Source organism: Tyto alba, unplaced genomic scaffold, assembly GCF_018691265.1.
Source record: "Tyto alba isolate M040663 unplaced genomic scaffold, T.alba_DEE_v4.0 Super-Scaffold_41, whole genome shotgun sequence".
NCBI classification, from domain to species: Eukaryota; Metazoa; Chordata; class Aves; order Strigiformes; family Tytonidae; genus Tyto; species Tyto alba.
The window spans coordinates 22,185,390-22,211,315 of record NW_024881317.1 but is presented as its reverse complement, the minus strand read 5'-3'; the positions used below and the strand labels follow the sequence as shown (position 1 = coordinate 22,211,315).

Sequence of the window (25,926 nt, the reverse complement as noted above, 5' to 3'; positions counted from 1 at the left end):
GACATAAATGTCAATCCAATATCTTCTAACAGATGAAACCACTGCAGTTTAAGTAATAGGTCAACCTTGTACCTGAAGGTTTTATTTGAGGTGAGATGGTAATTACTCATTCCATTTTAACCTTATTCACATCAACCAGGCCAGCATCGTAAGTGCAAACCATAATAGTAACAAAAAGCAAAAAAAGTGGCATAAACTTCTTTGCTCTGCTTAATTTAAGAGATATGACTATTTAGCCAAGCTTCATCTTGGTCATATATGTGCTGCTGGCAGTAGGCAATGCTCAGAACTGGAATTAAAGCTACTGGCATAGTAACGTCAAGCACACGGACGGTTTAACAGCGGCTAGTGGTGATCGGCATCCCAAAGGCTGTTCAGGTCAGTAGACTCTCATGCATGTCTTCCTGAACAGTAACTGGCTCCTCCATGCCCCCTCACTGACCTTGACTGGCTAATGCACATATTTTGTTGTTAATGGGCCAAGATACTTACTATAAATGTAATACCTAAGTGCAGTCTTATTATGAGTCATTTCACCACCACTCTTTTTCTAGGGAATAGTGTAGCATTACGTAATTCTAGAAGCAATCTAATAGCAGAGAGGAAGCAAAATGGGAAGAGGAGTGCAATTTTGATTGATCCAGCTGTACAAACCAGTGCTAACACCGCGCAGCGCACATTGACAAGAGAGCTGCTTTTTGACATTTAACACAGACCCCACTTTAGGTACCACAAGAAGCACTGCTGAAGTTCTGTGAAGTGACCGCAGCACCTGGCTCCAAGAAATGAAAAGGCCAGCTTCTGCAGGCATTCCACGGAGCGCAGCAATGGCCCGCGCCTGCACGGCCGCCTCCTGCCCGCTGCGCAGCCCCGGCTCCCTTACCCTCCACAAAATGGCGGTCGTGCGTGCCCCGGGGTGCGCGCCCCTCTCTCCCACGGCACCGTTGGGCGGTCCCGCCACATTGGTACACCCGGAGCCTGTTAGGAGAAGGGGGGAAAGGCAGTAGCCGCGCTGCCCTCGGAGAATTAACACCCTGGGAAGGCGACGAGACGAGACACCCCGTCCCAAGACGCGGCGGCGCAGCCCCGCTGAAGAAAGGAGAGCAACAGCCCCTCAGGCAGCGCGTGCCACCGAGCGCTGGAGAAGGGCCCTGCACGAGCCCGAGCGCGCTCCCTCATTGGCTCTCGTTTCCCTGCCGCCCGCTGATTGGTGAACAGTTCCCCCCACAAGCTCTTTCTTCCCTCCGATTGGCTCCCGCCTTCCCGCTTGCCCGCCGCCGCGGCGGCGCTTCTCCCCTCAGCGCAGCTATGGCGGCCGGGCGTCGCAGCTCCCAGCCGGGGCAGGCGGCTGAGCCGGGCGGCTCCGGCGACACCTCCCTCCTCGGCAGCGCCAGAACGTGGCCTTTGAAGCGCTACGGCCGCTTCCTACCCCCGACGGACGGCGAGGATGAGGGGCAAAACACCTCCTCTTGGAAGGTGATGGGCGGCGCGGGGCTGCTTGGTTTTACTGTAACTGGCTCCAGTGGGGTCTGGGAGGCTGCTGTGTAGCAAGCAGTAATAAGGGAGGCATTTGCAAGTATATTTTTGTAAGTCCAGAGCTAATGCAGGAATTGGGAGAGATTTTGCTTCATGAATTATTAATGCGAGCACATCAATGGTATGATAGTTAGTGGCCCACTTTTTTTCAGAATTCTACCTTCAGTGGTGACCTGTGGTATTAAAAACTACAGATCAAGTTGGAAGCGTCCAGGTGGCTGTTTAAAGTAGTTAGGTCTGTATATGGAATTATAATTAGTAAAAAATTCTTAAATGTGCCTCCTGTCTCTGGGAGAGGACGGCAAGTTGCATTACTGAGAGCTAAATTATATACCTGACTTGTAACATCGACCTTTGAAGCCTTTCATATTGCACTAGAAATGGGAAATGTAGATTCTGTGATTACAGGGCTAGATTTCTGTTTTGTCTATCTTTTTAAAGGTTTTTGAATCAAATGAAGAATCAGGCCATCTTATCCTTACCATTGTTGTATCTGGCCATTTCTTTATTTCCCAAGGGCGAACAGTACTGGTAAGTTTCTGGTATATAAAGAACATTTCTCCTTTCATGCTAGCGTCTGTATTAACTTTGTTTCTCTTCTGAGATTCATGTTCTCTCCAACTGAAAGGAAACTGGCAATTTCATTTTGCTCATGGTAATTCTCATGTGCTGCTTTCTCTCTACATTTATCAGAATAATAATAAATGCATTATTTCCTACCGAGGAACAGTGTTTCTTCAGTGGTTCTAAAAATCTGGAATAAGACATAATACTAAGTGCTGCTGATGTTGAAAGATACATGGGATTTTTTTGTGATTCTTCTGCCTAAAAAGAGAAAATACACTGTTAAATAATTAAAAGATAACTATAATTTCCTACAAGATTTGCTAAATGATTCATCAAGTTTCTTGTGCATGACCTGTTAGTATTTGGTTTTGATAATTTGGTTTATCAAAGGATGTGTTTTTTCCTATGTCGAGTAGTGTGATTTAACATACAACTTACATTCATGGAGACGAAATAACAACTTCACAGTTGTGTCAACTGATTTTCATGTAGCGTGCACTTACTTAAGCAGGTACTAAACTGTCAAGATTTCACAACGACACCAAAGAAGTTAAAAGAAGGACTCCATCTCGAAGGAGTTGGTTTGATACTCCTGATAGAGATGGCCTGTGCTGGAAAGTGGAATCAAATATGTTCAGTGCATATCGCCAATTGTCAGTGATGGTAACAAGTAGGAATTGGCTGATAAATATATTAGAAAGCTATTACAAACCACTGGAAGATGCTGCAGTATTAAGATAACACTTTTTTTTTTAATACAGAATGTATAAGAGAGTATGCTGTAGCTTTAAATATGTGTAAGTTTATAAATTAGTTTTTACTGTGCCTCTTAAAACTGAAATGAGACTTGCTTCCACGTCTTGCCAAATTCTGCTTGGAATGAGTCAGTGCAGAATGCACCTTTCATAGGACTGGTCCTGTTTTCAGAATCCTGGTGAGATGGCTGTAACTGTTTAGTAGCTGGTAGACTTACATCACTCTGTAGAATGTCTTTGAAATAACCATATAAAGGCTAACTGAAACTAAGTTTTAATAACTAACTAAAGAGCAAAAAAAGGCACAGACAAAAGCTGTAGCCCTTTAAAGACTGTGTCTGGCAAAGGCTGGATCTGGCAAGTAACAATGGGCAGATAAAAGTGCTGTTGTAAGGGATGAGTGCGGGAAGTATAAGAAGAGCTTTATAAAGACTTGGCTGAGAAAAGCACTTTCTTGCGGCTCATGGGTTTAGTGGCTAGTGAAGCTTTCAGGCAGCTGCCTTGCTTGAAATGCCAGATGAGGAATTTCTGAGATTTATCAGGTCTGTTTCAGCTTTTAAGAGACACTAAGATATTGCAGTAACAATCACAGCCTAAGAATAGAGCAGAATAGAGATGGAACAGACATGCTTGGTAAATGTGACTGAAATGTAATACTGAGTTCAAAAGAAAAAAAAAAAAGAAAACTGTTTGTTTGGGTTTTTAAAAAACATTTATTTTGGCAGTGCTTCTATACCAACTATAAAGCCAACACCAACATTTTATTAAGTCTTTGAGAAAAGTTATACAAAACTGGTGCCATATGCATCTTAAAACCTGACTGCCAGTTCTTTTGGGTGAACTTCTTCAGGTACATGTAATTGGGATCAAGCTGCAGGTGTGTCCTGTGCATACAGGACAAAACTAGCATGAAATGCACTGGTACAGTATACCCTATGCCTATTTATATTTCTCAGAGTTGCAGTCTTCGCACTGTTCCTCTCAAACATTTTTGACTTGCTGAAAGATCTAGCAAATACCCAGTCCACTAGTTCTGAATCTGGGCAGGCATCTTCAGAACTGTGTTAGGTTTCCTGTTTATAAGGGATTTGGTCCAGCACATCTAGCTTAGTTTTACTGTTTAGGCTTGTTCCTTAGGCACATGCCCTCCCAGAAACGCATCCCTTTTCCCAATGCTTTGCAAGACTGATGTGCAGTGATAAAATTCTTCTTCCTGGGACAGTCCCAATCTACAGATACGTTTTCAGTGTTTGAAGAACAGTCTGTGGATTCTCTTTCACAAAGCAGCCAGTACCATCAAACAGAAAGGTGATGCACAGGGGTTGTACTGAAGAAAGCAGCACAAGCAGCGATGCTGTTGGTCAGTAGCCAGTAACAGTAGAGTTAAAGCTAGCCAGAACTGTACAGGCCACTGGTGAAGTTTTGCAGACTCCTTACTGAGATGCCATGTAACAAAAAAGTTGCAATACTGTGTGGTCTGTGTTATTGCTGTAGAAATAATCAGACTGCAGAAAGGGTTAATCACACTGGTTCTATCTCCCTCTAGTCTCCAGCTCTCAAGAGTTGTCAGAAACCTGTCACAATATTTAAAAAGGCTTTGCATGACTAAGTACATATAGTTCTTTTGAATATGTCACAGACCAAATCCTCTCACTGGGGGTCCATTATAGTGGATGTTTTGTCACAGATGATATCGCTCAAGTTTCTGCTCCGGAGGGAACGTACCAAGTTTGATAGAATGCTGCAATTGTTGGAATGATTCAGCTAGCTCGTGGTTTTACTGTGTACGTTCATTTCTGCTTGCTGGCCTGGGCTACTGGATATTTCCTTTTTATTGCCAAAGTGTTCTCCAACATATATATGCTGCCTTACTCACTTGCACTGTAATTCCTTCTGATGTACTTACAGAAATGTTTCTTGCTATGTAGTAACTTCATCCTTTAAGTTGTTGATGTCTAGTCTTTTGATCTATCTTCTAATCCCTACTCTTCAGGCCTTTTGATATACTATGAGCTCGTGGTTTTGAGGGAACTAGATAACAATTATTGTAGCTTTGTACCATGTGCCTCACGGTGTTCCTATGCAGAGGTACAAGCTGTGTCAGAGGGACACCATTTCCTTCCCAACTTGAATAACTGTATTGTATTGTAAAATTTTCATGAATGAATAATAAAGAGATTTTTCCCCCTCTAACAGTAATCCAAGGATGAACTGAACTGCTAACTAAATTGAAGAATTCATTCAGTGATGAATGTTTTTTTGGGGTTTTTTCTTTTTTTTTTTTTTTTTTTTTTTTAACTGCAGCAGTAACGGTGGAGCAGGAACCCTTGTCCCAGCCCAAGACTTTCAATATGAACCATCCTAAAAGAGAGTTTTAAAGAAAGGAAGTTTTCATCCAACATCTGTAACAAAGAAAACTTATTAATTGGATGCTTTTAAAATGAGTAGTACTGTAGTATGAGATATTCTTATCTCTTCTGGTTTAAAATTGGCAAGTAATGTAGTAAAATCAGTGCATTAATAGATGCAAACTATCTTGGTTTGTACTTTCTATTTTCTTTAGGAAGATAAAAGTCAGAGTGCATCTGTTCTTCAGTGGTGTGTGCATTTTACAAAAGCCAAAATGAACCTTTTTAGCTGCCAGCAAGCTCTGCGTTACGCTGATAATACTGTGGGTGGATGCTTTTTAAAGTCCAGCAAAAAAATCAAAGTCACATACTGAAAAGTGTGAACTTCCAGACTTCAACTGTTTTGTATTTCACATAGAACTTTTCTTTGTTCATTCTTACAATGATGTTAACTGAACTAATGCTTGTCTGAACTCAGTGCTGATCAGCTTCATAGTTTTCTGCTAAACTGATTTCTGTTTGGCCAACATGCTAGTGATAGCTCCCAGGGTTTGCACTCTTAGTGAGCATGGGCCCTACAAATAACCTTTTTGGATGAAGGCATATATTGTTCTGTTGCTTAGTGATTCTTTCATCAAACTGTTTTCATGTCCAGTAATGATTTATGAAATACTAAAATACATAAACTATTTTCTGTAACATACTCTTCCGTCAGTGTGAAAACAAGAGAAGATAGATTTTGTGTGAGTTAGTTATTGAATCCTTTTCTTTGGTGTCTACCTTTCATCTCTGTACAGCGTTCAGTACAACTCCATTTGCACAAAACTGAGGTGAATGGAAATCTTTGATTTCATTGATGGTTGGATTAACATGATCCATTCTAGGAAGAATGTTCAAGTGTTCCTGACTTGATATCAAAATATTTTCTTTGTAAGGGATTTATGTATGTATTCTCTTAGTCCTTTTTATTTTCTTTAAGCAGGAGTGTTAAGAAATCTTTTCATTTCCTTAAAGAATGGTTGCTATCTAGAGCCAAGTGAGACTATGACTCTTCTGTCACCCATTTCTAGGAACATTTATAAAATAGCAATAAAATATTCACATATCTTACCTAGTGATGGTTTTGTATTAAAATATTTTTGTAATGAAAAGGGGTTTTTTATAATAGAAGACTACAAAATTATTTTCACAAGCAGTAAAATAGTAGAGTATTTAACAAATTCCCTTCTAGCAATCTTTTCACTAATGGAAGTTGAAATACTGTTTTCTTGCCAGAAAGAATGCTACAGTGTATGCACTCAGTCTCAGCACTTCTAAACCAGGGAGATGAGTAAATGCCTCGTGCTGGGTACCCTGCTATGTGGTGAGGTGCCCTAGGTTTGAAACAATTGATTATAGTATCTGAGGATGGTCCAGAATGGATCGTTGAAGTACTTCCATGCTACTATAACAAATAAATTGTGGACATGTTCGGTGTTTCCATCAGTTACTAAAAGAAAACAAATTATTTATTGTAATAGGCAAACTTTTGGGGAGTGGGTATGCGTTCAAGATTACTTTAAACATTCTTTAACGACACCACCAGACACATATTTGAAATTACCTTAATAACTGCTTTTCTTTTAAAATACAATTGCTCCTTCCAATGGTCAGCCAAATGGAATGAAGAGGAGGGTAAATGGAACTTCAGAGAGTGGAATGTAAAAATCCCTGATGTGTAATTCAAATCAAAGAGTGTTTTGATTTGGTTTCTTTTACCCAAAGTCCTTCATTTGGAAATAAATTACGTAACATATTTTTAGGACCTGCTTTTGCTGCAGTGTTGCCTAACAGACTACATATTTTACGATGGAAAAATCTTATTCTTGCGTACTGTAGATAATGGAATTCTAACAGGAATATCTTAACAGCATCTCTCAATTTTTGGCTACACTCTCAAGATACATCACATTCTGTTTACCACAACTCTTATTTCCTTTTCCTCCTTCAAATCAGCACGTCATGAAAACTGTATTTTGGTGTTTTATTCAATGTAATTAATTCCAGTGCTAGAAGTCTTAATATCCTACAAATTAAACAAATTGAAATTGTGAAGATGACTTGTTTAATAGGATAAAATCAATCCAGAGTAATTGATTTGTGACCTGATATTTTAAAGCGTAGACTAAATGTCCTTAGTGCCTTCCTGGTCCCCTCATGACTTCTAAGCTAGCAGTGCTTAGGATACAGTAGATTCTGACCTCATTACTTAGGCAAGCATTCAGCAGACATTCTGATGTTCTTGATGCTCTCTTTACAGTGCCTGAAAAGTATGCACCAAATTTTTGAGATGATATCACAACAGTGCATTGGGTAGATGAAGGTCCCTATGCAATAAATGAGGACATTTGACAGAAACCTAGGGAAGTGAGCAAGTTGCTAATGCTGCTTAGTGGTAGTACCTGCAGAGCTAGGGGAAGGCTGTTTTTTTCTTAAAGGTCCTATGATTGCTATTTGAAAGAGTAGAAGGAATCTTAGTTTTACTGGCTTATTCAGTACCACAATCATAGTTCAAAAATTTCAGTTTTAGTTTGTTCATGTCAACACGTGCTGTTGATATGATTGTTTTGGACAAGTTGAATATCCTTCTGCATTAGCTTCCCCATTTATGTTTGGTATGATACATTACTGTTCCATAAGGACTATGTATTGGTGATTGACAGCAGTAAAGAGGTTTAAGGAGTTCTGATCTTTACTCTTCTCTTGCCCCAGTTCTTCAAAACCCAACTATTAGAACAGTTTTTAAAGAGTAGTGACAGCTAATAATGAAATGTATTTACCCTAAGGTTAGAGTTTAACATATAGCATTGATCTATGGAAGTATATCTTTTGTATCAGGAATTAAAGAAGAAATTGTTTAGCTTGACTTATTAATGGGATGCCCTAAAGAGCTTCAGCCAGCTAAACCCATGAGCATCCAGGTCCCTGATCAAATGTCACTGTTCTGAAGTGTAGTTTAGAGGGGAAAAAAAAAAAAAAAAAAAAAAAAAAGAAATCAGGTTCTGAGTATTTCTTTGTTATCTCCCTCAAGGGGCTGCAGTTTGTACCCACCTGGGGGAACTCTTCCTAGGAATGTGGCACCTGCCTGCATGTGCTCCAGCACCCAGCACTCTCTACTTCGGCGAAAGACAGCGGTTGCTGAGCGCCCTGGGCATGGTTGTCTCAAGGGTGGCTGCATGTGTCCTGTATTTGCTATTTCATTTAGCTTTCCTGCCTCTGTAGAGACAGAGCACTCTGTTTAATGAGCTCAACCCTGATGCGTTCTTTTCACACAGTCAAACAAGCTTAATAGCAAGATTTAAGATCCAGCTTCCAGGAGACTGGGGGTAAAAAAAAATAACGTACAAAAAGATAATGCAGAACTCAACATCTTTTTATTCCTTATTCCAGTTGGCTTACTGTCTGTCTGCCGTGGGTGTTTTGGGGTTTTTTTTGCCTTTCACCTCTTTCTACTTCTTATTCTGTATTCTGCAGGTCTGTTTGAGATGGCTAATGCTTACACTACGGTCTAAGTTCCATACAGCCTGTGAAGCACATGGGTTCTGCTGTGCTCCCATCTTCCCAACAATGTTATACAGTCAGACACTGACATGTTGCTTGGAAATTTTTGCAGGGACAACTTCCATCTTCCCCCACTGTACAATTTGTCATGTTTGGAGATTTTTTTTATTTTATTTTTTTTTGTCATGTCCTACTCTCGAGTCAGTTTTCAAGACTGCTCATACTGCAGGAATAAAAACTAATCTATTTGGCCTGATTTAGATCTTGGGAAAAGATACAAGTAAGGAAAATTGCTCCTAGGTGCGTTACAAGGCAATTTGATTGGAATTCTGTTCAAAGTTTAATTTTCATGACGTCTAACTTTAAGCCGTGTCCTGGGTTGAGTGGTGGAGGTTTTTTGGTGGCAGGGGAGGGGGCTATAGGGGCAGCCCCCTGTGAGAAGCTTCTTGAAGCTCCCCGAGCTCCAAGTCAGCTCCACTTCTGTTTGGGAAATTGAGCCAATCAGCTGTGCCTCTGCGATAACGTATTTAAGAAGGGACGTGGTGACGGGCAGTCGGATTTGTGAGGAGGAGTTGTGTGGCAGCTGCGTGAACACCAAGGTCAGTGGAGGAACGGAGGAAGAAAGGAGGGGGGAGGTGTGCTGGAGCAGAGACCCCCCTGTATCCTGTGGGGAGACGGCAGGGCGGCCCCCCCCTGCCACCCATGAAGATCTGCGGTGGAGCAGACATTGATTTATGGCCTGTGGCTTCTGCCTGAATGATCAAGGCGCTGTGCCCAAAGAAGGCCAGGGTCTTGTGGGAAAAGGCAGCCCCGCTGCTGTAATTCAGCGCTGGGAGGATTGCAGCATGCGGGGGAGTCCCACGCCAGAGCAGCTCGGGAAGGGCTGCAGCCGTGGGAGAGAATCCAGTTGGAGAAAGTTGGTGTTCCACGATGGAGCAGTGTGGGGAACACTGCGGCCCGTGGGAGGGACTCATGTCAGTGAAAGTTTGTGGAGGACTGTCTCCTGTGGGGGGACCACGCTGGAGCAGGGGGGAATAAGTTTTGGACACTCCCCTCACCGAACATGAAGGAAGTGGCAGCGCTGACTGCACCCCCCACTCCCTGCCCCTGCGCCACTGGGGGAGGAGGTAGAGATATCGGGAGCAGAGCTGAGCCCGGGAAGAAGGGAGAGGTGGGGGGAAGGTGTTCTCAAGATGTGGCAATGCTTCTCACTGTCCTACTCTGTTATGTGTTGTTAGTGTCTGTAATAAATGTATGTTCTTTTTTTTTCTTCCCCTAACGAGTCTGCCTTTTGCTCGTGATCATAAAAGGGGGATTCTCCCCCATCCCAGTCCTATCTCGAACCCCAAGCCTGGCTCTCTGTCCCTTCTTATTGCTGGAAGAGAAGGGAGAGAGAGTGGCTGTGTGGTGGTTGGCTGCTGACCAGGCTCAAACCACGACAAGCTGGAACTACATTTTTATTCTACAGTCATTAATGAAGGGAAGAATTTTTAATTTAATAGAATAAGCGGTTTTCTAATTTAGAAAGAGTAAAATGGCAGCTTCCATTCTCTTTTGGGAAGGCAATGAGTTAAAAATAGGTATTTTTCAGATATAAGCAAGCATTTGGTTTATAATCTATATGTCAAGTTTCAAGCAAACATTTGTGAACATGTTTTCCAATTTCACTTGTTTTCTGAAAGCGTCATAGTTTGCCTCTACTTTATTGTCTAGTATAATACTTGAAGATAATTTACAAGCTTTTTCAGATAATGCTTAATAACAGTCTTCTCAACTACAGTATTTCTAGTCTTGCCAACTTTTACCAGATGTATCAACCACATTGTGGAGATACATGGAATTAATATTACTATTCCTTTGTTGACAAATTAGTCACTTCTAAGAACAAGCAAGGTGTTATTCAGTGTAAATGTTAAATAATAGTAGTACCTAGAATATTAGAGGTCAAAAATGTTGGTAGTTCTAACTTAACAAATCACACTTTAATCCTAGATAGTGAATATTATTTCTGAAAAGATTTCTCACTGTCCCTTACATCCTCACCGTGGTGAGTAGACGCGCGGTGTGGCATTCTGGGTAGGAAGACACAGTAACTGGGCAGTACCTCTGTGTCTGGAGAAAATAGCAGGTTTTTTAAGCCAGCCCTACTGGTTTTGTGCAGTGTTGCATGAGCTTGCAGGTGGGGTGCTCAGAGCAGCAGAACATCTTACCCTTCCCCAGAAATGTGCTTTCCCCAAATCTCTTCTTTCGCCCTGCAAAGGCACCATGGAGGGGTGCCGGGCTAGTTGTGCTGCCCAGAAGTGTCTTGGTAGCTTACCTTGGGAAAGGAACGGATCAAGGAGCTGTCACAGGGGCCTCCCTGGAAGCTAAGCAGGGCTTTTGCAAGCAGAAGATCACTCCGTTTTCTGGGGAACTCTGTACACCCGGCTGCCAAGCCTCAATCAGAATGGTGCAAGAGCGGAAAGTTTGCCTCAGGCCTTTGGTTTCACTCTTCTGCTATCTTGCTTCAGTTATCAGACAGGACCACTCTGGCAGCTATGCACTGGGATATTCATTCATACAATAAAATACCTTTGATCTCATGCTGCACTCATCATTTCTTGCAAATGTACATTCCCAGTCTGTGGGATACCCAGCTGGCTCCTTAATCCATTACGTTATACAATGCATACAGTCATTCTGAACTGTGAACAAACTGTTTTATTTGCATTCCAAGAGCCTATTATAAGTGGCAGCCAAAACTGGAGGATGTGTGTCATTCTGGGGTTTTGTTTGTCTTCTTAAATATTGGTTGTAATTTAAGGGCAGGGTATATAATGTTTGTGGCAAAAAAGAAATTTTTTCTTCCTAAGCTATTGTTTACACATAGTTAAGTTTCATTTGAAAACATCTGTCTCATGAATGAGTGAATCCAAATTAATCGATACAAGCCAGCGTAGCTAAACTGATACACAAGTAAAATTTCTTAAATTTATATTAATTTTTAGTTAAGATAGGGTTGCCTAAAGGGCTTGCAATCTAACATAAAATGGATAGTCTGTTCCTGTGTTCCTATGTTGCTTAGCACCACAGGGTATCTAGATGATACAATAATAAAAATATTCATAAATAACATGCAGTACATTCTAACATAGCTCACAGGCCTCATTATCCAGCAGCTTTTTGAATGCTGAAATGTGAAATCAGAGCAAAAGTATTTCCCAGTTAATGACGGACTAGATGGCTGTAAGGCTCCACCAGCATTATTGGCTTCTCTGCCTCATAAGGTGTGGTCTCATCTTGCCTGCTTCCAAAATATTTGGGAAATGTCTTGCTTTGTTTTCTCCTTCAGCTTAATTGTTCTCAGGGTCCTCCCTCTGAGAGACCTAGGTTTTTGTCAGAGATGCATCAAACTGTTTTCCTTTAATACAGTGTTCCTACAAGTATGATCCTGGAGAATGCGATAAGGTATATCTGCATGATTGAACATTAATGATCAAATGATCATTAGAAAAGTGCTGCCATTTATCTCTTCAGATTGTAAACACTTGAGGTCTTACGTTCCTGCCCAGCTCTAGGTTGCCTTTTTGTCTATATTCCTGATTAATCTTACACTGCCATCTGCCTTCGCTCATGCCCAGCACCACACAGCAACGCCCAGCTCCAAATGTAAAGCAGCTATGGATGGTGCCTGCTCCAGGGGAACAGTGATCACAGCTGCTCTCTTCTCTGTATTTCTGTCAGCGTGGTGGCAGCAGCAATCCAGAGGGACTACTATTTTTTTCTTTATTGGTGCATATGTCCGGAGCAGGTTTAGAGTCAATTAATTATCTCTAGAAAAGCACAAATGGACTATAATCTCAGGATATTGTCGTACAGTTTCCAGGGTCCACCCCACACCGAGCTCCTGGGTGCTGGCAGAGATCTTGACTTCAAGTGACAGAACAAGGGACAGATTTATTGTGGTCTTCCTTCCCACTGCTCTGAATTCATTGACCTAACTTTATAACTATTTAATTGTTGACAAGAGAGAGAATTGTCATTGTTGAGAATCTTATTTTGTCTTAATTCAGGCAGCCTCAAATACAGTCTATGCTGACTGAGCTAACATGGAAAAGCGATGAGGATCAGACTAGACCTTAACACGGTGTAAAATCAGGCTTATTTGCTGCTTAGAACGGAGGAAAATCTAGAGGATCCTGACTAATGTCAACAATTTAATGATGGAGTTTAGTCTGAGTAGTTCCACAGACCTGAGATTTAGATGAAAGATTCCTTCTCGATTTTCAGGTAGCTTGTCTGTGCCAAATCAGGTCTGATGTATTGCTCGAGCACTGGATTGAGTTTCTCTATTTGGTTTAGCTATTCTTAGATACTCGTTTCTGCTTGGCAATACCCAATCAACCAAATGTGCAAGAAGAAAGGAAATACCTTCTGCTTTGTTCTTCAGTTAATTAAACTTGAAGTAAATTAAATTTCAGTTAATCAAATTTTGGCATGGGAGTTGGATAATTAGAAGTACATAAATAAAAATTCCAAATGCTGTTTTTTTCCAGCTTGCTTTACCTCAGAAACAGGACATACAAAAGGATGACAACCTGGGAAATACCAATAAAATAGTTGGTAGAAAAGTTAAACATTGGCTGAGTTTTATGATTTCTTTGAAAACAGTTATTATTTTAAAGAGACAACACTTGTTCAACCTACATCTTACAGTGAAAGGAAAAACACTATAAAAATAGACTTAGTATGGGAACATAAACATAGTTGGTGTGTATCAAAACCAGTAACTATTTGAAATGTCCAGAGTAAACACAAGCGGCCGCAAGTTAAAGAGGCTGAGTGAGAGAACACGATACTAGAATTGTTTCACTAATGCTCCCCTTGGGGGGCATGGCAGTGGGCTTGGAGGAAGACCCGGTGGTTGTGGAGAAATTCCCTGTGGTAGGAAGCACTAAGCCTGCAAGCACGAGCAGCCGTCATCCTCCAACACAAAGTCATTTCTTGGGCTGGCTGGCTGTCCAGGACTCAGCGTGGCTGCTTGGCCAGAGGGGGCAGTTCTGAACTGGCCCGGGTGTTTTGAAAAAGGTATGGATATTCCCCTCAATCTAAGTAAGTTAAAAGATGTTGAACAGTTGCTGCTTTAAATGAGAGAAAGAAGTCCTTGTGCCGAGATGAAATTCACCTTATGTTAGTTCGTGTTTATTTCACAAAAATAAATATAAATGCACTTGGTCTACTGCATTCCAAACAGTGAGACCACTTACTCTCAGATTATTTGTATAAACATCAAGAATATACCCTCTCTGGAAAGGACAGATGAAAATATTTTTGTTTGCTTTATATATTCCAGTTCTACATATCCCATCTTTCCATGTTCTGACTTGAGAGCCTTGCCCTGCACCCTTCAAACTCTTCTGCATGACGTGTGTTTTCTGCAACCAGTTGTTTCCCTTCTTGAATGCACTGTCAGCTGTACCTTACTCTAACTGCAATTCTGTTTTCCTTGCTTGCTTCCTTAGTAGATCCCTTGTAGCAACTACGGCAGCACGAGCACCGCACAAGCTGATAAGCATCGTGGGTGGATGCCACTCCATGTCTCCTCTAAAGTACTCCTCGTGTACACAAAACAAATCTGCATTTTTGTATTTTGTAAAGCCATGTACTAAGAGCTCTTTGCAATGCAGGTGCACAATTAATGCTGTTTTTTTGCTGTTGCAGATGCTGCTATTTCCATGTTGTTGGCATGACTGATACTCTTGACTTTTGACATAACTTTCTGCTGCGCACAATTGCTAGCACAACTTGCTGATGCTTTTCCATTTTCAGTATTAAATAATACTTTGGGGCCAAATTTCAAAGTAATATGTTCTATGGTGCAAGTAGAAATATGACATGTGAAGCACTACTGATTATTCTAGAAGTGTTCTACCAGTGCTGTGCTCCTTTCTTAGCCTACTAATCCCATCTCATTCCTCAGGCATTCTCCTCAGTACGTTCTCCCCCCAACACTGCCCTCACCTTAATGTTGGTATACCAAACTCTTGTTGGGCAGGTCTATCAAAAGAGGCTAAAACCGCACGCCCCAAATGCAGGGGTGCTAAAATCCCAGGGGTACAGAGGAGCAAGGGCATTTCACAGGCTTCCCTTACTGTGTCAGGCATAAATTCAGACTACGTGGCAGACTGACCTTCTTCAGAGTCTTCCTCCTATTTGCTGCCAGGAAGGGTTTTGTCTGGAAGTGGAAGGAGGGTGCCCGCAGCGTGCTGGACACAGCCTCCTGCTGCATTCTTCAGCAGCCAGATTGCACCAGGTAGCATGGCTGGAGAACATCAACTTACCAAATAAGCAGCTCTTTCCTGGTGTGAGGTCTGTCCTCTGCAGTTCGTCCCTCTAAGGATCCAGGGTTCCTTTACTAATTCCTGTGAGAGGAGAGGATAGCTTGGGACTTCCCCACCAGTCACAAAGTGAGGTCTCCGGGTTCTTTTGACCCTGAGGCTCTTCACACTTTAGCAAGTCCTCCGTGGCATTTTGCATGGGCTCAGTGCAAACAGACATGCTGCAAGTGTCGGGCCCGCCGTACCTGCTGTCAGCATCTGTTGTTGCAGTGCAGAGGGAAAGTCTTTTCTCCCGCTGACCTCAGATCTTTAGGGAATGATACTCGCATGCTCTCAAACCATTCCAGAGCCTATCACAGCAAGCGTCTGATCAGCTACGTGTCTGTGATCCAGTCTGCCTTTGTTTCAACTCTTCAGTGCTTTCTAAACATCCATCTCCTAAAAGTTGAGTTAAAAAGCCACATGCAATTGCTGCATGGACTATAAAGCCAGTGCCAGCACGTTAAGACAGTGTCTTACTGAGGTGACTTCTTGTACCAAAATCAAACGGCAGATGGTTTCCCAGCCTGAACCTGCATAAGATAGTAAAAACTTGCAAAAACACACGGCTGGCAGTCCAGGATGGACAGGACTTGCTGTTCTTGACCCATAGAACACATATGAAAAGCAGCCTATGTGAAAAGCCACACTCACTGAGAGCAGTATGGGTTCAGATAGAATGGGTAGGTAATTTCCTCCCTGCCCTTAAATTTGTTTGGTTTTTTTGCATCCCCTAGACTGTGCTAACTAATGACTATGTGGCAGTTTGTGGAAAGTACCTTGGGAGACACAGTCCATTGCCTTGCAATTTTTAGATGATGTTTTCGGCTTCCTGGGATATTTTTACAGAATGCTGAGCAGTCCATCTTGTTTGAAGAGATTGACAGTTAATGCAATTGGATTATAAAAACAGCTTTATAAAGTTATGAAGGCTGCTTCATGTGTACCTGAATTCCATCTGGAGAAAATGCCTCTCTGGGACTTAGATAAACCAACTGCTGTCCCATTCTTCGGGTTTGCCTGCCCTCTGCTGCCCTCTTGGGCAGCTTCATGGGATGCAGAAGAATTTAAAGCGCTCTGTGCAGCTGTTTTATGTGTTTCATGAAGACTTTCATAACATCCACAAATATAAATGTAAAAAATATATATTGGAAATTAGAACGTACCTTGACAGAGTGTTGTTGGTGGAGCTACAGATTCAGATTTGATGCCTAGCATGGTAAAAATTATACATTGGCAGTTGTTTGGCAGATACAAAAGTTGCAGGTATGCAGATGACTGACCGTCATTACGGATTAAACTACAACACTAAGTACATGCTTCTGAGCGTTGCATGTTTATTGTGCTAGTGGTTTGTGTTCTGCTTTATTTCAGGAGGGATTTTCATTAATTGATTCCCACAAGTGGCTAAAGATAGTAAGAAGAGCAGACTGTCTGTTGCTTCGTGCACAGTCAAAGGTAAGTTGAGTTGCTTTTAATATTTGTAATGGCTAACACAGTTCTGTATTCAATTTCTTAATATTGGATAGATTAAACCAGAAGTTCTGAGATGCTGTAAATTGTCTTTCTAAATATTTTATTTTAGTTTTTACTCTAGATACTAAACAAGAATGGAGTGAATCATCTTAGTGTCTTTTGTAACTGCAAATATTCAGGTCTTTTAGACTGCTTTCTGAGAGTTAGCTACTAAAACAGCTAACTCGGTATTTATTTTAGAATCAATCTGCCATGGCTAACAAAAAGATGAAGCAATTTTCTTACATGTACAGAAGCATGCAACCTATGGGTCATACTTCACTTTGGCAAGCCAATTATCTAAAGAAACAATTATTTAGCCATTTTGTGGCTGGTGACACAGGCCAGTGGCAGGCTGGTGATCCAGGCATTTGATATTCAAGACAATGAAAGGGACCTAGGTTTCTGGTCTTCCCCTAGCCTTTAAGTAATTAAACAACACTTGCTTTTTACCAACTTGTGTATAAATCTCCATTTTCTTGGTTCTTAGGTGAAGTCTAAGAAGGTTCTTATTCATCTACACCGAGCACTTGCCAGGTTTTTCAAAAACAAAGCCTGTTTCAAAATGAGAGGAGCTCTCCCTTTTCCCCTGATAGTTTCTAGGCTTTGTTCTTTCAGCAGAAACAGCTGCCTCTGATTTAAGTATCTGTACTTGACAAGAGAAGCCGTTAGAAACAGAATTCTGGAAGAAGATGAGTGATGAGCCCCTTGTTCAGTAGCTACTAGAGACCCCTCTTTTTTTTTTTTTTTTTTTTGTTTTTTTTTTCTTTCTTTCTTTGCCCTGTTCACAGAGCTATTAAGGCATAAAAACATCTCAAGTATTCTGAGATGTTCTGGCATTCTCCCCTGACAGGAACTCTTGTACAGACTGGGTTATTGTAATTGCAGATAATAGCAATTTCCAGAATAGCTGAAAACTGTAAAAATTCCTGTTAAGTTTTATTTCAATCCTTTATGTGATTTCTTTTATGAAAGACACATAAATATTTCTTTATAGGATGTTATAAACCAAACAATATAGTTTGCAGAGGGGAGAATGTCTTGCTAATTGCAAGATAAACGCAGATGTGAGCCATAATAAACATTGTTTAAATACAAGGACTCAGCTTGTTTAAGAATAAGCCCAGTCTAATGGTGGCACTAGGAACTGCATAAATAAGTATCTTAAACTGTTTAAAATTCATGGGTTATGCTTGCCTGAAACCCAAACACCTTTGCTCTCTGATTTTTGTCAGATTCTAATAAAATGTGGAGTATCACTGAAGAAGACTATCGAGCTGTTGCAGTAATTAGTTCTGATGAATCAGATGATCATCTGTTAATAGAACCAGCTCCCCAGCACAGTGCTAAGGGATTCTGCTGCATCTCACAAGAAACACAAAATCAACATCACAATCACTTTGAGGCTGGAAAAAAGCTCGGAGGGACAGTTCAAAAAAAAAAGGGGGAACACTAACAGAGTTTTAAATTAATTTGGTGCATCTAAATGTTTACTTGGCATTAGTTCACACAACCTAAACTGGATTTAGTGGCACTGCAATGGTTCTATCATTCAGTTTCTCTATAGCTTAAATTGTAGCTGAAGTGATTCCTTAAATGCTGTCAGTGTATATAGCTTTGGTGCTAATCTTCAAAAATATTTTTAAAATTCAGGAAGCCAGACATACCATGTAAGGGGTTATGTCTCAACCCTGCTAGACCTAAGTAAGGAAAGAGTCAAGCAGAAGCCATTTAGGCAGAGGAAAGTAAACTAGGTTTTCAAAAGCCAGTTCCTATATCTGACGGCACAGGGCAACTAAATATTACACTATCAATCATCTCTGATTTATTCTTGTATTCCTTGTTTTTTGTAAGTCATTAATACTGCATTTATAGTGAAACTTACTCATTTCTTATGAAATATAATTTCAGTAGGGCAATGTGGACTCAGCTAGCAGAATGAGTTTCTAAACTATGTTTTGAGAAGCTTAGTGTTACTAGACTTGAAGGAACAAGACACGTAGAGGAGATACCTGTCGTTGATCACTACTGAAACTGAGATGTACCAGTGGAAATTTTGTTCATGAAGCACAGGAGTGTGTAATCCTGAGGCCATACCTGGCAGATGTGTGCCTGTGCCTTACACTGAGCTGAAAGAGCAAGCTGTATGGCTGTGATTGCCCTTTACACAGCTCCACCTCTGGTACTTGCTTCTCTCACATTAGTCTTCGATGTGTCTTTATGTATAAAAACTTTTTTATATGAAACAATCTGTAAACAGTAGCAAGACAAATGATATTCTTGTAGTAAGTCATTTCCCTTCCTGCTGTTTTCATTGAGCTTGACCCCCCCGCCCCAGCACGGGAAGAGGAGCAAGTTTGGTGATCCAACTGACCTCAAGGTTAATACTTCAGCTCTTGTATGGTTCAGATGTTAACGCCCAGTGCTCAGTTCAGGCTAAAACTTGACATCCTCTTAGCTGAATTTCAGTGCTCCCTGTTTTTCCATAAAGGAAAAAAGTCTATTGTTGTTTATAAACTGCAGTCTTAAGTATGTAACATTCCTTGTGAAAAAGCAGAGGGTAATACAAATAGCTCAGACTGAAAATGGATGTAAGGGTAACCAAAACAAGTGTTCTTTGAAAGTCTCCAAAAGGAATTCAAATGAAGATGCAAGTTACCTTTCTGTCATCTTAATAAGAACCCACCTGTCTGGCACATCCACAAATCCATTCTGGGTTATATGAAGCTGACCCAGTTAAGTTGACATCTCAGTTAATTAAAAGAAATTTAACTGAGCACTGGTAAAACAAGTGCTACAGTTTTAATTATTGTGACATTTTTCCCTTTAAAAGGTACCGAGACAAGCTTTTATGCTTACAACGCCCTAAAAATCATTTTCTGCAACACAAGCATCTTAAAGTAACATGCATGTAAACGTACAGGCTGTCAGGAAAAGCTGGCTCATCTCTGAGACAAAAATCTTTAAAAGTGAAAGATGTCCTTGTATTCATGTGATCAGCAGTCTAGCAGCACATCTAGTCATTTAAATAACGGTTTTGATATTGGAATCTCAGAAAGATGAAGACTTGAATAAGCTAGGTAGGTCCAAGGAAAACTTGCTTCTTTTCTAGTACTTTAACTCTGTTTTAAAGTTGAAATTTCAAGATCAAATGGAAAGTCCCATTAACTCACTCCCTAAACGAGAGCATTCAGTATGCATCTGCCTTACACTAGCTGAATGTGCTTAGGAAAACCTTGTCCTGCCCGATGGACTCTTTAGTTCTTCTCCATTTTCAGTGCAGCTTGCTTGGCCTCGTGCACTTAAAATATCTATTATGCTGCAGCCCAACCACCTATACTGGGGAGTCGGAGCAATCCAGGCTTCTTTATTTTTAGTCTTATTTCATTATTTGAAGTCATGCGTTTTTGAGTTTCTTGTACTCGTGATCCTGTTAGCTTCTATTCAAGGAACAGCAGCGTTCACAGCCAGAGTGCCAAACGGAATTTGTCTGTTTAGCTACGCGCAGGCAGACCACGGAGGTGGGCAAGGCTGGGTTTGGTGCAGACAGGAACATAAATGCTACATGGAACGTACAGTTCCAGAACTTTTAGTTTAGATTCCAAAGTTAACTTCTGCTTACTTTAGTGTCATCTCATTTTTTTGTCACAAATTAACTGTTCAGAGTTGGCACATCCTTACAGGATACTACTTGCAGCAACAATAAGAACTTAATTTCCCAGCTGTACATCTAAAAACTGTCATCGTGGTGAGGTTTGCTCACTTGGCTAGACCTTTAGTTTCCAAGTGGCCCTGCTCACCATTTTCTTGGGGTTCTTTAACTGAATTTCTAACTGGGATTCATAGTCTTCTGGTTTAGCTGCTAGGAAAAATAAAGATACAGCAAGTAAAACTTGCTTATTCATTTTTAAGTTGGTGCAGTGATCCAAAAACTCATCGCTTTTTTCCTAACTTCAACAAATAGGAATTTAATTAAATCAGAGTAGTTTGAGGGGATTCAGTTAATTTAATTTCTCTTTGGTTTTTGAGCAGAATGAATGCCGCATGTTTCGTGTTCAGTTTGGTGGAGATTCCAAAGAAGAGATGCTGGAACACTGCTGCAATTGTGTTCAGAAACTTGCAGAGTATGTACCGGTTGAAGTAACTGATGAACAAAGCCAGCAGCTCTATCACGGTCTCAGTCAGCTGCCTAGTGGTGAAAATCAAGTGAAGGGCACTGAACAAAATGCGTCAGTACTACATACAGTAAGTAAGCAAGAACATACAGACAGAAAAATAGAAAAAGCATCAACTATTAGCGTTAGATCTGTGACAGATCTTAATTCTGCAGAAAGCTTTTTGCAACTATGGGACCATCTACCTGAAAGACAATTTGGGGAACCCAAAATTCAGTTTGCAATGTAGAGAAACCTAGTTAGTGACCAGGGCTGGGGTTACTCGGGAAGCCAGCTGCTGACACTGGCTATCTTAGCACACCTCAGAAAAGTTAACAGAACAATGCTCAAAAAAGTGGTTCTAGCTCCTCAAGCTTATTGTAACATACCTCAGAGCAATCGGATGCCCTCGGTTTGGCCTCCACGAGGTCACTAATAACCAAAGTTAACACACACATTCCACGTGGTTATAGGAAGACTATTAGCGAGCACATGGAATGAGATTTGTAGATGGGAGAAAAAGCTTTGCTCTGGGGTTTGAACTCTTCCTTAGCCAGGGAGCCTGGAAGTGAAGAGAACAATTTATGCAGGGCTTAGGCAAACATAGGAGGTTACTAACCATGAAAAGAAATGGCAGCAAACTCGGCAGCCAAGTGTCATCTACCAGTTCCCCATCAGATGGTGGCATGGTTTGGTGGAAGACTTGGATGTTTTTTGCTGAGAGGCTAATAATCAAGAATAGGGGGCAGAGGAGAGCCAAATAGCTACCAAAACAACACATCTACAACTTCATCAGTGTGGATTTCTGCTAAGACTGCTGGGAACCACCTGGCGGACTTTCAAATAAATGATACAGAGTAAGAAAAATGACCAGAGGCATTTAAGTAACCATGAATTGTGTTCTCCTTGTTGTGTTTACCTACTCCTGTTTTGCAGTGTTCATAGTTGTAAATATGCAATTGTATTGATTTGAGCTTAAGCTGACGCATTTAAAAGTCATTTCAGGGTAGGAACAGAAAGTTTCCCCTCTCCAAGACAAAGACCTAAGGTAAATGGAAAAGGCAAAGGCAGATAGTGTTGCTGAGGGTGACTAATTCTTAAATATATGCTCTCTTGGGTATCCAGAGGATCACGTTTACCAGCTCTGAAAAACATCCCTGCAGGTAACTTAGCCAGGAAAGCTCTTGGGTACGTGGTAAAAATATCAGGACCAAGAGCGATCCCTGAAAAAGGAACGTCAAAGCTTTCAGCTACATCATTTTCATCATATAATCTAGGAAGCTCCTGCTCTACTGGTCAATGGAATCGTATTTGTTAGAGAAAGTGCAGGACAAAAAATACATTGCTGATTTGACTCACACCACTTCCAGGAAGGCATACGAGACACCTTCAAGAGCTGATACTCAGGAGTTACTGTTTGTTCTCTGAGCAGATTACCTGCACTTGGGGCTTTGCTCCCTTCCTGATAAGCTAAAGGGGAGAATGAAAGGTGAAGGAACCACCTCATGGCAGAATGCTGCTGAACACCAACAGTCGTGCTGCTTGCATTGATAATGCTCTTGCTCCAGAAGTTAGACTGAAAACATCACTCGGAAAATAGAATTGACAACTTAGACCAAATGGTCTAAAATAAAGATGGAAAAGATTTTCAGTGATGTGACCCACGGGAAGGCAAAAAGCATGCTCCTGGAGAGCATTCAGACACTGCATTTTTAAAGTTACTTCCAGTAAGGAATTTAAAAGTTATCTTAGTTTAGACATGACAGTTTAACTACAGGCCCATTATTTCACATCTTTCATTTTAAAAAACTTGAGCAGATGTGCATTCAGCTTCCATAAAAAGATGCCTTTTTACTGCATAAGGTAGCTGAGCACATTTTCTTCCCGTTATCTCTAAAAATGGAACTACTTCCCTCCTTGCATATACCCACACTCTGCCTGGTAACAAGCCCTTATTTGCATTTGATATTTTCTAGCCAGATGAGCCTCTACCAGATTTCTGTACAAGCCTTGGAGAAAGAAGATCTGTAATGCAGCTAGCGCAGGTAAAAAAAAAAAAAAGAAAAATCTAATATTTAAATCCTGTAACTGAATCTCTGGGGCATGGAGAGAGAGAGCATGAATGCTATCTCATATTCTGTAAACATCTGGTAAACGTCTTCACTAACATCAGGATGACATCATCTATTCCAACAAAAACACAGGATCTTGTGTAATGATCTGCAGCTAGGAAATAAGCTGCAAACGCAGGTATTTCATGGTGTAATTATTCCATTTGCATAAGAACAAAACCACACACTGAGAACAAACACACACCCAGAGGTCACATCCGAATAAATGGCTTTGTCACTCTCTTGGCTCTGCAGAAATAACTTCTGCAGTCATAGCTTAAGTCTGAAAATACCATCAGCCTTCACCCGCAGCAAGAGATCCCCCAGTTCAAGCGACAGCTTCACGGGGAACTCTGGGGGAGAGCTGTGTTTAAAAACAACTGGAAGTTAACTGCTGCTTGTTTTCTGTGAATTTGGGGCAGTGCAGGATCGGATAACTAAGAAGAAAACACCACTCTTTCCAGCCTCTGTTCCTGTGCTGTTGCTTCTATGGCTCTGTCTTACCTTTTTTCCACATTCACAAGGTGATCCAAGTCAGTATTTATTCACATCAGTGGTATAAGGGGCAATTCCTGTGCTCACTGTTACAAATCTGTCATCTCTTAAACCCAAAAAAGCCTTTTTTAAACACCTCCGTTTTCAGAAGCAGAGCTCCCTGTACTCTCCTTGCGGTGGGGAGAGCTGGAGCGCGTGCCCTGCTGTTCGATTCCCACCGGTTTTGTTATTGGCCTTGTACAATGCAGCAAGTGTGCATCAACAAGCAAGAGTGATCAAACAAGGCAGCTTGCCTTTACCAACTGTATTTTTCAGGGCCAATCCCTGCTTTAAGAGGTAATACTAGGAAATGTAAATTAACACCAACATCATAAACAACTTTGTGCTTCTAAAAACTGCCATTCTCTGGTCCCTGTGTAAGACAAGAAGCGTGATCCCTTCTTCAAACAAAGCTTTCTGCCAGGAAGACCTCCGTTTGCTGTACACATTCATCCATCTCTTGCTTGAATTACTAAAATTCCCCGGCAGAAAGACTCCTTGGTGTAGCAGTTTCCTACATCCCCCTCTGTTTGCCCCTCTACTTCTTATTCAGCTTAACACAACAGCACTGAGCTGGGATCTCCCACGCCCTGGCCTGCAGGTTGTCATACAGTTTGCTCAGGGCTGAACTTGAACTTTAGAAACACCCTTTCAGCTGGCGCTCTGGAACACTCTAGAGTTAAAATTTCTCCATTTCCACCACTTCAGGAAGCGCTGGCTTTAAGCATTCTCTTGCAGATTTTTTTTTTTAAAAAAGACAACAACCTTTAAAGATCCTTTTCTCCGTCAGGAAAAGAGCAACAGGGCAATGTGAACCAACAGTTAGATTAGCAAAAAATATTAAGGTGGTTTTTTTCCTCCCCACAAGCCCAACAGAGCTACGCTCCAGCTGTCAGCACGCCCAGTCCATCTGCCAGCTGGTTTGCACCATTTCAGGCTGGGGCAGCAGAACCTGGGCTGATTGAAGTGAACAGCAATCCTGCCTTTCCCGGACGGAGAGGCTTGGTTTAACTTGGGCTGCTTCTAAACAAAACAAAACAAAAAAAAGGTTTTTTTGCATGTGAAAAATGCACATGAAGTTTTTAAAAGCCTGGTGCAGACTAGGTAGCATTAGGCGTTTCCCCCCAAGAACAGAACCACTCAACCCCATCACCAGCTGCCCCTACACACCACACTTACCTCGCCCTGAAAGTAAGACTTCAGTGGTTTTCTTCGCTTCTGCTCTCCCGTGCGGAGCATCCAAAAAGCATCAGCACCTGCCGCTGCAGTTTTAGTGACTTCAGCCCAGCCGGGTAGAGAAAGTTAAAGGCCGAGGGGGCGGTGAAGTCTGTGGAACATCTGCAGCCCGAGCAGGGGGAAAACGGTGGTACAAGCTGCAGCAGGGCCACCGGGGCCTTTCAGTGGAGCTGCCTCAGCTCCTCACCACGGGGAGGGCAGCGCGGGAGGCGCCCGGCGGGGCTCCCCCAGCCCCAGCCCCCCACGGCCACCGCTGGTTTTACGCCGTTCCCCACCACCGCGGGGAAGCAGCTGGAGTTAAACAGGCAGGGAAAGGATGTTTTCACCCTTAACAAGCCCCATCATTTACTTCCAAAAGGCATTCCTGCTAAATTTTAAATTAAAAGCTTAGAACTGCGCACTTGGTTATCATTACACATTTCAAGTGGCAGAGCGTACGCGTCGTACAGGATCCTCTTGTCTTACACTGGGTGGATACTCACGAGGAAGCCGTGTTACCCAGGAAGTTGGCACTTCCAATTGAAATAACTGCGAAGGAATTCAGAGATGCATAAAAGCTATATTGGAATCAGAGGGGAAAAAAATGACATACAGAAATCATATCTGACTGAAAGTATTCAATTGCAGCATTAGTAACAAGGCAGATGCATCTTTATTAAATACTGAAGGAAAAGTTTGACGTAGCTGCATTGTTACAAAAACCGGTGCAACACCTGTGGTTTTTTGCTTTCGGTGCAACACCTTTGATTTTTTTTTAGTTCCAGTGCAACACCTTTGGTTTTTTACTTTCGCAGTCTGTGCTGAAAAAGAACTCTGAGCTCCCCCTTGCGTACCGGCACTCGGCGTGGCGAGCGCAGGAGCTGGGGCCCTTCATTCGCTTATGTCTCATGGATCACAATTTCCCAGCTTTTGTGGAAGACGTGGAGAAGGAATTGAAAAAACTCACAGAAGGTTGAGAAACACCAGCTTGTTGCCACTGGAAGACATACTCCAGGATACCCAGCACTTGGGATACACAAGCTTAAGCGTGATTAAATACTTGAAAAAGTCTCACACTTCTTTTTTTTTGTCAGTGTTTTATTTTTAAAAACAGGTGAATCCACTTTTTATACATCATTGCACTTCAACAAATACACAGAACCCAAGTTCATGCATCTACAGTTACGCACATCATGAGAACCCTGTTAGGTCTATTTCTACAATCTTTAAATCATGAGAAATTACAGTGTCAAACTAAAGAATATAACTAGTTGCATAGAATATCACCATGCTGT

General features: G+C 41.6%; 1 protein-coding gene across 1 annotated transcript; it reads left to right on the top strand.

Annotated features, from left to right (window-relative positions):
- The first annotated feature begins 1,308 nt into the window (after window positions 1-1,308).
- On the top strand, window positions 1,309-25,707 carry REC114 (REC114 meiotic recombination protein). Its single transcript, XM_032990380.2, has 6 exons — window positions 1,309-1,476; window positions 1,978-2,067; window positions 16,477-16,560; window positions 20,650-20,862; window positions 22,748-22,816; window positions 25,447-25,707. Exons 1-6 carry the CDS (start codon window positions 1,309-1,311, stop codon window positions 25,606-25,608), a joined length of 786 nt encoding a protein of 261 aa, XP_032846271.2. The 3' UTR covers window positions 25,609-25,707.
- The last annotated feature ends 219 nt before the right edge of the window (window positions 25,708-25,926 follow it).